This window comes from Trichomycterus rosablanca, chromosome 10, assembly GCF_030014385.1.
Source record: "Trichomycterus rosablanca isolate fTriRos1 chromosome 10, fTriRos1.hap1, whole genome shotgun sequence".
Classification (NCBI taxonomy): Eukaryota; Metazoa; Chordata; class Actinopteri; order Siluriformes; family Trichomycteridae; genus Trichomycterus; species Trichomycterus rosablanca.
In genome coordinates this window covers 36,092,722-36,107,530 of record NC_085997.1, presented here as the reverse complement: position 1 = coordinate 36,107,530, position 14,809 = coordinate 36,092,722, and the positions used below count along the sequence as shown (strand labels likewise).

The 14,809-nt window shown below is 45.2% G+C and overlaps 1 protein-coding gene across 1 annotated transcript; it reads left to right on the top strand.

Moving 5' to 3' along the window:
- The first annotated feature begins 3,347 nt into the window (after positions 1–3,347).
- On the top strand, positions 3,348–14,191 carry kcnh6b (potassium voltage-gated channel, subfamily H (eag-related), member 6b). The gene is made up of 11 exons (XM_063003981.1): positions 3,348–3,503; positions 8,531–8,992; positions 9,082–9,478; positions 10,646–10,845; positions 10,925–11,177; positions 11,309–11,502; positions 11,922–12,027; positions 12,111–12,380; positions 12,483–12,657; positions 13,624–13,822; positions 13,901–14,191. Exons 1-11 carry the CDS (start codon positions 3,348–3,350, stop codon positions 14,189–14,191), a joined length of 2,703 nt encoding a protein of 900 aa, XP_062860051.1.
- Positions 14,192–14,809: the final 618 nt, after the last annotated feature.

Below are 14,809 nucleotides of genomic sequence, written 5' to 3'. Positions count from 1 at the left end.
CCAGGTTGAAAGGTTTCAGTGCTGTTACTGAAGGTCAGCATGTTTAAACCAGGCTCACATCACACGTCCTCCTACCACATAAAAATGTGAGTCCACTCGGTCAATACCCCGCCGATAACCCCACCCAGTCCAGTCCCATATCTGCCCCGAACATCGATCGACTGGGCATCAGACATCAGCACTTCACTTTCATTGTCTCTGTTTAATTTGACCTGTAGGTCAGTAATAAATCTGGGTCAGTTTATAATAAAATGCTTATAAAACTTTTAACAGAGAAGATTTCAGATGTTACGGAGTTGATCAGTTTATCTTCATTATTTATCTGCTCTTTATGTGTCATTGATCTGGTGGGTGTGAGCTGCGTTCCACAGCTCTGATGAGCGATTGATCAATTCACAGTGGGACAGAAAATAGTGCCAACACTGGCACCGAGGGCATCAGGAGCAACCGGATGACTCTTCCAGCTCCTGAACAACAGAAATAAATCCGGATTCTGCAACATCTGAGGTTGGATCTGTTACTGCAGCAGGAGGACCAGACTCAGACGGAGGGAAATAACCACGTTCTTTGGTGAGGTTTGTGATTTTGTAATGCTCGACCCGTCATATATTCTACTGGAAGTTCTGTTCCAAAAAGGTTCTCAGCCTCCGTCCTGGAGAACGTAGCATAGTGCAAAGTACGTCCCTGTGATATTAGCATCAACAGATGTTTAGCACAGGAGTTCCACCATGTTTGCATTTGGGATTATCATGCATTTTCCTGCGACTTTTCTTTAGATACAGATTTGAGTTCCTTGGTGTTCCTTAAGTTCATTCTGGGTTTTTACAGCTGCACTAGGATTCTAAACTCTCCAACTCTTGGAATATCAGCTCTGCTGTCAGATGGGCGCCCCCTAGCGGGCAAATTGGTGATGCCTGCAGCAGACAAAACTGGCCACTAGTCTGCTGTGTGGGAAAAGATCGGACTGAAAAAGGATGCGGGGTCTCCAACGCTGTGTAAGGACCCTGGTTAGTAGTCTGAGGCGCCTGTACAGAAGTGGAGGAACATGGAGATGAGTGTGTGAATCCACCAAAGTAAAGGTGAATAAGCAGGGGTTGGTGCTCAGGTGGTGCCGCGGTAAAACGCGATTGCACACCAGTCGTTTTGAATCTCAGCTCTGCTACCGGCAGGCTGGCCGCCTAAGCGAACAATAATTGACTAGTTCGCAGGGCTGGAGCCGAACGGGACCTCATAACTGATGTAATTACGACCTTTGCTGGCTGATTGATGGCGTCTGCACAGGGACGAGGGATAATGTGGACAAGGCGTGTCTCGTCGTACACAAATCTGATCCACATCTGAACTCGCCTGGTGCAGGTGAAAAGATGCAGTCGGTACTTGACACGTGTCGGAGGGGGGCGTGTCATGTAGACACGACTAGATTAGTGAGAAAATTGGGGGGAAATGTGCTGGGTCAAAATAACGCCATAGCAACTGAAGTTTGAAGGTTTTTATTATGTCTTTTATTTTGTGTCCTGGGTGTCACCATCCAAAGTCAAGCGAGCTCTACTGTATATCACAATGTCCTTAAAGACGCCTCACTGCTTCTTCTATCTTGTCCAGAAGCCTTTGGTGATGTACAGTAGTGTTAAAAAAAATAGCAGTGACTTTAAAAAAGAGAATAAAGCACAAAATCATTATAATAACTTTTATTTCCATAAATGCAAATGCACTGAAAATACTCCACTTTCAATTCTAAATCAAAACATTAACTAAATGTAGCCAGTTTGTGTTAATCCTTTACAGAAAATTAAGAAAAATGAATATTAGGCTGTTCAAAATAATAGCAGTGCAGCATTTTTCTTTAAAAACTAAAAAAATGTATCTATAACATGAAAAAATGTTTGAGGTTTCACTTTACTTTAAATTACTGAACTAATATTTAGTGGCATAACAATTGTTTCCGAGATCTGTGTTGCATGGAGTCCACCAACTTCTGGCACCTCTGAACAGGTATTCCAGTCCAGGATGATTAGACGACATTCCACAGTTCTTCTGCAATTTTGGGTTTTGCCTCAAAAAAACACGTTTCAGATTTCAGCCCACAAGTTCTTTATGGGACTGAAGTCAGGGGATTGTGCTGGTCACTCTAGTACCTCAATCTTGTTTGTCTGTAACCAAGATGTTTTGGGTCATTGTAATGTTGAAACACCCATTTTAAGGACATTTCTTCTTTGACATAGGGCAACATGATCTCCTCAAGTATTCTGATATATTTAAACTGATCCATGATCCCTCGTATGTGATAAATAGACGTAACACCATGGTATGAAAAACATCCTCATATCATCATTTTGTACCACCGTGCTTTACTGTCTTCACAGTGTACTGTGGCTTGAATTCAGTGCTCGAGGGTCGTCTGACATACTGTCTACGTCCGCTACACCCAAAAAGAACAATTTTGCTTTCATCAGTCCACAAATGTTGAGCCATTTCTCTTTGGACCAGTCAATGTGTTCTTTGGGAAATTTGAACCCATTCAGGACACGTCTTTATCTTAACAACGGGACTTTGCAGGAGTTCTTGCTGGTAAATTGGCTTCACTTAATCATCTTCTGTACTTACTGGTAACTTCAGATGTTCCTTGATCTTTCTGGTGGTGATCACTGGCTGAACCTTTGCTATTTTGGCTATTCTCTGATCCATTCGAACAGTAGTTCCACGCTTACTTCTGCATCTTTCAGGTGTTGGTTGTCACTTTAAGGCATTTTAGCAGAGCAGCCAATAATTTGCTGCACTTCTCTGTATGTTTTTTCCCTCTACAATCAACTTTTTAATCAAAGTACGCTGTTCATCAGAACAATGTCTGGACGACCCATTTTACCTAGTATTTCAAAAGGAAATGCGCTATGACCAACCTGTGCAACATTTGCCTCCCTCCTACATTAAATAAGGGCCAAAATTGACACCCGTTCTTCTGCAGAATGAATGACTTCACCAATTGAACTCCTCACTGCTATTATTTTGAACAAGCCCCTTTCAATCAATGCTTCAATTACTCAGAATGAGTGGGATGCATGTCCTAATTGTTGGGTTTGTTTTGTTTTCATTACTCTACTACACTTTCGAGTGAATTTTTTGCTATGTAGAAATATCACTTCTACTAAAAACAGTGATTCATCAGGTTAATGGTGTTGGACTGCTATTTTTTTGAACACTACTGTAAGGCTTGCTCAACTGTGAACACTGACGCCCGAGTTCCAGCAGCTGCCAATTCAGATTGACTTTTTTTCTCTTGATTGATCTTCTGTTTCTTTTCATGATGATGCAGGTTTGACGTGCTGAGCTTCACTCTCAATGTCGAGCAGATGAAGTGCAGAGCTGCCAACCGCTTCCCAGCGTTCTCCTTCAGCCTCAGCCGGCCCAGGCGTTCCCTTTCTGTCAGTTCCACTCACAATATCGACCTTGTGACCGTTCCCAAAGTAAAGGAGCACGGTCAGAACGTCACAGAGAAGGTCACCCAGGTAGGACTATATCACATGTATATACAATGTTATGGTAAGGACAGCCATTTAATGGAAATATCGGGAAACCCTTGGGTCCAGTGATTGGTAGAAAAAAAGGACATTTACTGGTGCAAATGCAGTTTTGTGATGATGTTCTTTTATTCCAGGATATAAGTGTCTTTTACGGTCCACCAAATTACCCACTGACCCTTTATAAGAAATTCTGGAGCTTGGAGTCAATCTACATCTTCTAATCTAATCCCTTAAACAACCAGAAAATCTTACTGAGGAAGACAAACCGTCCAGAGAAGAATTAAAGCTTTCCTGGGGGTTGACCCTACTTCCAATGAGGTCGCTCAGCGGTCAAGGTACTGAACTGGTCATCAGGCAGGTGCCGGTTAAAGCCCCACCACTGCCAGGTTGTCCCTGTTGGGTCCTTGTGCAAGGTCCTTAACCCCTAATTGCTCACAATTGTAAGTCGCTCTGAATAAAAGCATCTGCTAAATGCCACTGATGTAAAAAATTTATTGTTTTGGGTTTCTGGAGTCTCAGTCGGTCCCTGTAGAACAATTAAAGCTGAATGAAGTTCCTAACAGTCCACTGAAAGACAACATAAATGACCAGAGCGCTTCATTACCGGTCCACTTCTGCCGATGGAAAGATCATTAGGACAGGAAATGAGCAGTCAGTGTGTAAAAAGTAATCAGCACAAGGGTGCACATCACATCACAACAGCTCGTCACGATGATGGGAAATCAATCAACGTGACCTCTGAACCTTCTCAGACAAAGTACTTGGTCTGTAAAGAGAGTGAAGGCGGTCACAGAGAAGTAACACAGTAACTCAAGAGGTTCATCTCAAAGTGTCCGTTCCCTACAGTAATAAACGATAAAAATCCATTATAGTATGGACAGTCATCTCATGGAAATATCAGAAAACCTTCGGGTCCAATGATTGGTAAGACAAAAAGGACATTTTACTGGACCAAGTGCACCCTATGGTGCAAGTGCTGTTTAGTGATGATGTTCTTTTATTCCAAAACCTATGCAACTCATCCGTGCATTTATTACCAGCCAATTTAATGTAAACACCAGACCAGTAAGGTAGCATGCGACTGTCCGGCATCTGCCAGTAGAGTTGGTATTGTGCTGCCTGTATGACGTTTCTGCAGGACATTTTAGGGAAAAGAGACATGGATGGTAAACGGTTCCTCACTCTATTCATTTACACATTTTCTTCCCAGCTGCTGGAGACCTTGATTGCGTCCGAGGTTCGCTTCCATCGAGCCCTTCTTATTCGCCTGCACTTCGGTGGATTCCTGTATGAAGCCGGTCTCGCGCATGGAGAGTCACGCACTGATCTCCACGTTCCTCCAGAGATGTTCACAAGTCACAAAATACGAGTCAGAGTCAAGTCACAAGTCTTTAGGCTAGAGTCACAAATCAATATAATAAACACAAAACATATATTGGAAATGTAGCGCAGAAATAAACAAATAATCTGTAAATTCAGATAAAAAACAACAGATTAGCGACTGTATTTAGCCGTTTTACTTCGTGCCTTTACTTTCCTAGGTACCAGTTAAAAGCTTCAACCGATACGTTTTGTTTTCATTGCAAAACAAAAGCGCTCGATAAATCATGGCACAGCGCCAAAATCCAAAACACAGCAAAAAATCCATAACCACTGCTTACCTGAGCTTCTGTTCCTCCAGATGCTATTAAATTTATAAGCGTGTGTCCCATTAGGAATAGAATTCGTTATTTTGTAAATGTGCTTATAATTAAAAACCTCCAAACTTTTCCCGGTTGTGAAGTAAAACACGAACTCGTTAGAAAGCCGATCAAGCGTTTCATTAACAATCATCTGTGTGACGCAAACTGAATAAATACGAATAACAGCATTTCTTACTAACAATTACAATCAGAAGGTCTGATTGGTTCAGAAAGCAGTTCTTTCAACCATTAGCGCCAATTCTGTAGGAGCGTTCCATTCACACCAGCTGTTCCAGTGAAGTGCACTACGTAGGGTATTCCACAATTTTAAGTGAGATTCCAATCCAAAGGAGGGAGTAGGGAGCGACGCTTCATCACTACACCAGAAGCTGGCTGGAACAGTTACCCGTTGCGTGCGTTGCAGGTTCAGGCGTTATTAGAGAGCAGAAATGACACGATCAGAATGATGTTGGATCATATACAGTGTATCACAAAAGTGAGTACACCCCTCTCATTTCTGCAGATATTTAAGTATATCTTTTCATGGGACAACACTGACAAAATGACACTTTGACACAATGAAAAGTAGTCTGTGTGCAGCTTATATAACAGTGTAAATTTATTCTTCCCTCAAAATAACTCAATATACAGCCATTAATGTCTAAACCACCGGCAACAAAAGTGAGTACACCCCTTAGTGAAAGTTCCTGAAGTGTCAATATTTTGTGTGGCCACCATTATTTCCCAGAACTGCCTTAACTCTCCTGGGCATGGAGTTTACCAGAGCTTCACAGGTTGCCACTGGAATGCTTTTCCACTCCTCCATGACGACATCACGGAGCTGGCGGATATTCGAGACTTTGCGCTTCTCCACCATCCGCTTGAGGATGCCCCAAAGATGTTATATTGGGTTTAGGTCTGGAGACATGCTTGGCCAGTCCATCACCTTTACCCTCAGCCTCTTCAATAAAGCAGTGGTCGTCTTAGAGGTGTGTTTGGGGTCATTATCATGCTGGAACACTGCCCTGCGACCCAGTTTCCGGAGGGAGGGGATCATGCTCTGCTTCAGTATTTCACAGTACATATTGGAGTTCATGTGTCCCTCAATGAAATGTAACTCCCCAACACCTGCTGCACTCATGCAGCCCCAGACCATGGCATTCCCACCACCATGCTTGACTGTAGGCATGACACACTTATCTTTGTACTCCTCACCTGATTGCCGCCACACATGCTTGAGACCATCTGAACCAAACAAATTAATCTTGGTCTCATCAGACCATAGGACATGGTTCCAGTAATCCATGTCCTTTGTTGACATGTCTTCAGCAAACTGTTTGCGGGCTTTCTTGTGTAGAGACTTCAGAAGATCAATTTGATGTAGTGTGCGGCGTATGGTCTGAGCACTGACAGGCTGACCCCCCACCTTTTCAATCTCTGCAGCAATGCTGACAGCACTCCTGCGCCTATCTTTCAAAGACAGCAGTTGGATGTGACGCTGAGCACGTGCACTCAGCTTCTTTGGACGACCAACGCGAGGTCTGTTCTGAGTGGACCCTGCTCTTTTAAAACGCTGGATGATCTTGGCCACTGTGCTGCAGCTCAGTTTCAGGGTGTTGGCAATCTTCTTGTAGCCTTGGCCATCTTCATGTAGCGCAACAATTCGTCTTTTAAGATCCTCAGAGAGTTCTTTGCCATGAGGTGCCATGTTGGAACTTTCAGTGACCAGTATGAGAGAGTGTGAGAGCTGTACTACTAAATTGCTCCCTATGCACACCTGAGACCTAGTAACTTTAACAAATCACATGACATTTTGGAGGGAAAATGACAAGCAGTGCTCAATTTGGACATTTAGGGGTGTAGTCTCTTAGGGGTGTACTCACTTTTGTTGCCGGTGGTTTAGACATTAATGGCTGTATATTGAGTTATTTTGAGGGAAGAATAAATTTACACTGTTATATAAGCTGCACACAGACTACTTTTCATTGTGTCAAAGTGTCATTTTGTCAGTGTTGTCCCATGAAAAGATAAACTTAAATATCTGCAGAAATGTGAGGGGTGTACTCACTTTTGTGATATACTGTATATATATATATAATTGTCACACGTAACTAAAGTTAACACATGCTGCTGACTTTTGTTGTCTACAAGTCATTTTTTGCTAGTCACGAGTCGAAGACCCTGTACCCTTTTTAGTACATCATTTCCCACCAAGCAGACTAGCGGCCGATTTTGTCTGCTGAAGGCACTGCCAAGTGTGCCTGCCAGGGGGCGCCCAGCCGACCGGCAGGAGAGTTCAAAATCTCAGCGCTGGTGCCCCACATTTTGTCCATGATTTTTTACGTGGCAAACAATGCATCTTACTCTCTCGATACAAGATGTAACATACAGCCACTGATGGTCTGTAACGCGTTACTTAGTAGCAGGAGCAGCGCACCTCAGATGAGTAGTTCTTCACCAAAACAGTGCAGTAACACACTCAACATAAATGTCAACCACCAACACAATTACAGAAGTACAGTAGTACTATTTAGTAGTATTCGTGGCGCGCTACGAGTAAAAGCGCCAGCTGGCTCTGCGCATTCCAGTGTTGCCAGATTGGGCGATTATCCGCCAAATTGGGCGGATTTTGTTGGAAAACAATTTAATAGCAGGTAAATAACACTTCTATTTAAAAGAAAATCTTCCGTTTTAAGAAGCTCCAGCATTGTAGAAGGCTATTAAAAGTAAAGTCAATTTTCAATGCTGATTTGGCTTAATAGTGTTGGTCAGTCTGTATCATATTCTTGAAAGAAAATTAAAATTTGTTTTCCATGCATTCACACTAGCATGTTCTGGGATTCAATTGAGTCTCATCAGTACACACAAGTTGGCAGCCAAATGATAAAGTATTGCAAAAGAAATATTGCGCATTATATAACTAATAAAGTAACTTGTAATCTAACTTAGTTACTTTTAAAATCAAGTAATCCATAAAGTAACTAAGTTACTTTTTAAAGGAGTAATCAGTAATCAGTAATCAGATTACTTTTTCAAGGTAACTATGCCATCACTGCATACAGCCTCCACAAGGGGGCGTTTCCAAGTTTATTAAATTGTTCTTATTTTTCTCTGCTGCCCATTGTTTTGAAAAACCCTGTGCTAGCGGAATATCCCGCTGAGCAACCTTGGTGCCTGGTTCTGCACTTTAAAGCTTCTTTAAATGGTTAACAGGTCTAGGAAAGCTACAACTTGTAGATGAACCATCTGGCAGACACATTTTATGCTGCTTTAGATATTTTAAGAATAACCCCAAAAAGAAAACTGAGACTCCTTCTGAATCCCTTAAAGGACTTTACAGCCATCACAACCCTTGTTTTCTTACAGGCACTGTCGCTGGGTGCCAGTGTGCTGCCCGAGTACCAACTCCACACTCCCGAGATCAATAAGTGGATCATGCTGCACTACAGCCCCTTTAAAGCAGTCTGGGATTGGATCATCCTGCTGCTGGTTCTCTACACCGCCGTCTTCACGCCTTACTCGGCCGCCTTCCTGCTCAACGAGCTGTCGAGGCATCGGGGACGAACTTGCGGCTTCGCCTGCAACCCTCTGAACGTGGTGGACGGCATCGTGGACGTTCTGTTCATCGTGGACATCGTGATCAGCTTCCGAACCACGTACGTCAACCAGAACGACGAGGTGGTGACGCATCCCAGGCGCATCGCCATCCACTACATCAAAGGCTGGTTCCTGATAGACATGGTGGCCGCCTTTCCTTTCGATCTGCTCATCTTCAGATCCGGCTCAGACGAGGTGACCATGTTCGGCGGTCTCCAGACATAACTGTGTGTACACAAATGTGTATGATGTTTTAACGCTGCTTTGTTTTGTCTTGAGCTTAGACAACAACCACTCTGATTGGTCTGCTGAAGACGGCACGACTGCTGCGATTGGTCCGCGTGGCGAGGAAGCTGGACAGATACTCCGAGTACGGAGCTGCAGTCCTCTTATTGCTGATGTGTACGTTTGCGCTGATCGCTCATTGGCTGGCTTGTATCTGGTACGCCATCGGGCACGTCGAGAGACCCTACATGAAGACCGGCTGGTTGGACAACCTGGCCGACCAGCTCGGGAAGCAATATAACGAAAGCGACGCCAGCTCAGGACCCTCCATAAGAGACATGTACGTCACCGCGCTCTACTTCACCTTCAGCAGCCTGACCAGTGTGGGGTTCGGAAACGTCTCGCCCAACACCAACTCGGAAAAGATCTTCTCCATCTGCGTCATGCTCATTGGCTGTAAGTTCTTCCACACTTTATGAGATACGAGTTCCACTGAAAATCCCAAAATTAATGAAATATGATTGGCTAGTATTTTCGGCATTTAGCCAATACACTGATCAGCCATAACATTAAAACCACCTCCTTGTTTCTACACTCATTGTCCATTTTATCAGCTCCACTTACCATATAGAAGCACTTTCTAGTTCTACAATTACTGACTGTAGTCCATCTGTTTCTTTACATGCTTTGTTAGCTCCTTTCATGCTGTTCTTCAATGGTCAGGACTCCCACAGGACCACCACAGAGCAGGTATTATTTAGGTGGTGGATCATTCTCAGCACTGCAGTGACACTGACATGGTGGTGGTGTGTTAGTGTGTGTTGTGCTGGTATGAGTGGACCAGACACAGCAGCGCTGCTGGAGTTTTTAAATACCGTCTCCACTCACTGTCCACTCTGTTAGACACTCCTACCTAGTTGGTCCACCTTGTAGATGTAAAGTCAGAGACGATCGCTCATATATTGCTGCTGTTGGTCATCTTCTAGACCTTCATCAGTGGTCACAGGACGCTGCCCACAGGGCGCTGTTGGCTGGATATTTTTGTTTGGTGGACTATTCTCAGTCCAGCAGTGACAGTGAGGTGCTTAAAACCTCAATCAGTGCTGCTGATCCACTCATACCAGCACAACACACACTAACACACCACCACCATGTCAGTGTCACTGCAGTGCTGAGAATGATCCACCACCTAAATAATACCTGCTCTGTGGTGGTCCTGTGGGGGTCCTGACCATTGAAGAACAGGGTGAAACGGGGCTAATAAAGCATGCAGAGAAACAGATGGACTACAGTCAGTAATTGTAGAACCACAAAGTGCTTCTATATGGTAAGTGGAGTGAGTGTAGAAACAAGGAGGTGGTTTTAATGTTATGGCTGATCAGTGTATAGTCTAGTCTAAGCAATTGAGGGTTGAGTGGCAACCTGGCAGTGGTGGGGCTTGAACCAGCGACCTTCTGATTACTAGTCCAGTACCTTAACCACTAGGCTACAACGTAAGACCTATAATAAGCTTGTTTCCTCCCAAAACCTCAGGCTTTTATCAAATTGAAGGTCCAGTCACTCTTGAAACCTGGTCCTGGATGTTTGGTTGGATGTTTGATCAGTTGTTCTCCGCTCTCCCAGCCCTCATGTACGCCAGCATATTTGGAAACGTCTCAGCCATCATCCAGCGCCTGTATTCTGGAACCACACGCTACCACACGCAGTTACTGAGGGTCAAAGAGTTCATCCGCTTCCATCAGATACCTGGAGGTCTGAGGCAGAGGCTCGAGGAGTACTTCCAGCACGCGTGGTCCTACACCAACGGCATTGACATGAACGCAGTAAGAGACACCATGCATCCTTGGATTTATCTCGTAGTTGTACTGCACTGAGTCTGACCTTGTTTATGTCCTGCTTAAGGTTCTGAAGGGCTTTCCTGAATGCCTCCAGGCCGACATCTGTCTGCACCTGAATCGCAACCTGCTGCAGAACTGCAAGGCTTTTAAAGGCGCCAGCAAAGCCTGTCTGAGGGCACTCGCCATGCGCTTCAAGACCATCCACTCACCGCCAGGAGATACGCTCTATAACTGCGGTGATATCCTCACCACCCTGTACTTTATCTCCAATGGGTCCATTCAGGTCTCCTGCAGCGAGGTGGTGCTTGCTATACTCGGTGAGCACCGTCAGTCACACCGTACAAAATTTGGTTCGGCACCTTTGTTCACTTCAGATCTAAATTTAAAGAAGTGTTGATGTGACTGCAGGTCAAAGGCAGACTTTTAATTGTGAATGCGTTCTTCTCAGGCAAGAACGACATCTTCGGCGAGTCCATTCACCTGTACGCGGAGCCTGGCCACTGCAACGCTGACGTCAGGACGCTCACCTACTGTGACCTCCACAGAATCCAGATAGACGACCTCCTGGAAGTTCTGGATATGTACCCGGCCTTTGCTGAGAGCTTCTGGAGGAACCTGGAGATCACCTTCAACCTTAGAGAAGTAAGCATGTAGAACAAACTGACCAGAGCCAAGTCACGTCCTCTTGGTTACTGTTGTTAGTTTGGTTGTGTATGACCTTATAAATGTTTGGAGTAACTGGGTTTGGACATAACCATCCAACCATCCAGTCTTTCATTATGATGCTTCGATCTAATTGTTACCAAACAAATTCAGAGCTGACATCTTGAGTTTTTGGCTTTGGAAGTTGTGGTAAACATCTGGCTGGTTGCCAGGTTGGTGTCAAAGCCATCCTCAGAAACTCAGGAACCTTTCAGGCCCATCTTGTGACCATACAACAGGACATCCAAGTCAATTATGCTTCCAACATGCTTTATACCCAAGATCCATCAGAAGTAAATGTCTGTTGTGAATATACCATGCTTATGTGTAAGTTAAACGTGAATTCTGTCATGGATCAGGCGGATCCAGTTCTCCACATGCTACACGCTGAAGATACCAGCAGCCATTATCATGCCAGTCAGCCACGACGCCACAGAACCTCGCTAGACAGACGCAACAGGCCAGGTAATCCAAGTGTGCCATAGTCCCAAAGCTTTAAAATCAGCAAACCATTCCTTCTTAGCCTTCTTCTTCTTCTAATTGGTCAGACGGGATGGATCAAGAAGATTCCTATCCGGTTCAGACCTGTACAGGCCCGAGTCGTCACGTCTGCGCCGGCACTCTGACCCACTGGGACGACCTGTGTAGCTGCAGTTCTTCAAAGTCTCAGTCTAGTGAGAACCTCAACAAGCCTCCCCTCACCCGCGGCCAGGTCTACACTCCTGAAGGAGACCCCCAGGACCACCCTCCGTCCGTCGTACGCCTGATTCCGCCCTGCAACAAATCAGGGGTGGGTATGGAGCCCGGTCTGGACAGAGGTAGGCATACAGGCAAAGCGTGATTTCCATTTTATCACATCATGAAGGATTCACAATCACGGGTCTGAAGGTTGACTGTAAATCTTTGTACATCCTCAACAGGAGCTCATATCCCAGGACTCTACAGCTACTGGCCTGATCGCTGGTCCACGCAGTATGCAGAGCACTCACGCCATAGTTCTTCGGTCCAAGCCTCGTACCATCCGCCTCCTTTTGCAGAAGAGCATCCAAGTAATCTGGAGTCCAGGCTGGAGTTACTGCAGAGCCAGCTCAACAGGTAAACGCAGCTCGAGTGTTGAGATTCAATTAGTGATGCAAAATATATCGATCAGCCATAATATTAAAACCACCTTCTTGTTTCTACTCACTGTCCATTTTATCAGCTCCACTTACCATATAGAAGCACTTTGTAGTTCTACAATTACTGACTGTAGTCCATCGGTTTCTCTACATGTTTTGTTAGCCCCCTTTCATGCTGTTCTTCAATGGTCAGGACCCCCACAGGACCACTACATTTGGGTGGTGGATCATTCCTAGCACTGCAGTGACACTGACATGGTGGTGGTGTGTTAGTGTGTGTTGTGCTGGTATGAGTGGATCAGACACAGCAGCACTGCTGGAGTTTTTAAATACCGTGTCCACTCACTTTCCACTCTATTAGACACTCCTACCTAGTTGGTCCACCTTGTAGATGTAAAGTCAGAGACGATCGCTCATCTATTGCTGCTGTTTGAGTCGGTCATCTTCTAGACCTTCATCAGTGGTCACAGGACGCTGCCCACAGGGCGCTGTTGGCTGGATATTTTTGTTTGGTGGACTATTCTCAGTCCAGCAGTGACAGTGAGGTGTTTAAAAAACTCCAGCAGCGCTGCTGTGTCTGATCCACTCATACCAGCACAACACACACTAACACACCACCACCATGTCAGTGTCACTGCAGTGCTGAGAATGATCCACCACCTAAATAATACCTGCTCTGTGGTGGTCCTGTGGGGTCCTGACCATTGAAGAACAGCATGAAAGGGGGCTACCAAAGCATGCAGATGGACTACAGTCAGTAATTGTAGAACTACAAAGTGCTTCTATATGGTAAGTGGAGCTGATAAAATGGACAGTGAGTGTAGAAACAAGGAGGTGGTTTTAAGTGCCCAAGCTGGTGCTTTTACCAAACCAAAGGTTCCAGTCTCTCCCCTTGAAGTCCAGCTCTTGGCTGGTTGGACTTTGATCACTCGTATTCCTCTAGGCTTGAGGCGAGGATGACTGCAGACATCAACGTGATCCTCCAGCTTCTCCAGAGACAGCTGACCCCTGTACCCCCTGCATACAGCTCCGTGTCACCATGCACCCCCTGCCCAGACCCCTCCATCCTGTATGGAACGAGTGCACCAATGTTGTACAACCTGTACCCCATCCAACTGGAGAGCAGGACCTCGATCATTCAGGTAGAAGATTTCCTTCTTTCTTCACTGCAGAGCTCATTTTACTGCATCACGTAACGTTCCGTCCTTGTACCCCAGCAGAGCCCCGCCCGGCCTGATTCGGACTTTAAAACAAAGTCGTCTGGCTCTCAGATCAGCTCCATCCAGGTGACGGTGGTGGCAGATAAACACGAGGATGGTGCGAGATACCTCAGGTCAGAGACGAAGCCTCCAGTGAACCACGCCCTCCTGTCGGCTACCAGCGTCACGGATTCAACGCGGCTTCACGCTTCACTCAGTTTCTCCTCACTGCCGGGAAATCTCGACGCTTCGACTCACCCGGCGGAGATTCACAAACACGTTTCCGACCCGGTCTTATCCATCAAGCAGTGAGATTCTTAAAATTAAAATCTCCAGAATTTGGGCTTTTTTTTTCTTTCTTTGGGAAGGAGGTGGACTGAACTGCACAGGTTACTGTGAGAAACACTAGCAACGCTAACGCTGCCGTTTAGTTGTTTTTTTATACAGAAGACACGTAAACAGAGAAAGTTTAAAAGTTTTTGGCGCTCAGGTGGCGCAGCGGTAAAACACGCTAGCACACTCAGCTCTGCCATCCGGCTGGGCTGGGTACCTACATGAACAATGATTGGCTGTTGTTCATACATAACTGATGCAATTACGACCTCTGCTGGCTGATTGATGGCACCTGCACAGAGTCGAGGGATAATGCTGATCAGGGTGTGGCTCTGTACACAAAGCTGATCCGCATATGAACTCACCTCGTGCAGGTAAAAAGGTGCAGTCGGTACTGCACACGTGTCGGAGGGGGCGTGTGTCAGTCTCGCTCTCCTTAATCAGCAGTGGAGAGCAGCATCAGTAGAGAGGAAGCGTAATGCAAACGGGTAATTGGATATGCTAAAAAGTCGAGAGAAAAAGGGGAGAAAATGTATAAACAAAAATAAATACAGTGTATCACAAAAGTGAGTACACCCCTCACATTTCTGCAAATAT

Excerpts from the sequence above, each read along its gene's own strand:
- kcnh6b (XM_063003981.1), top strand. The coding sequence starts at position 3,348 with ATGAAGTGCAGAGCTGCCAACCGCTTCCCAGCGTTCTCCTTCAGCCTC. Across the intron at positions 11,503-11,921 it reads TCACCTTCAACCTTAGAGAA|GCGGATCCAGTTCTCCACAT; the intron begins GTAAGCATGTAG and ends GTCATGGATCAG. Across the intron at positions 13,823-13,900 it reads GCAGGACCTCGATCATTCAG|AGCCCCGCCCGGCCTGATTC; the intron begins GTAGAAGATTTC and ends GTACCCCAGCAG.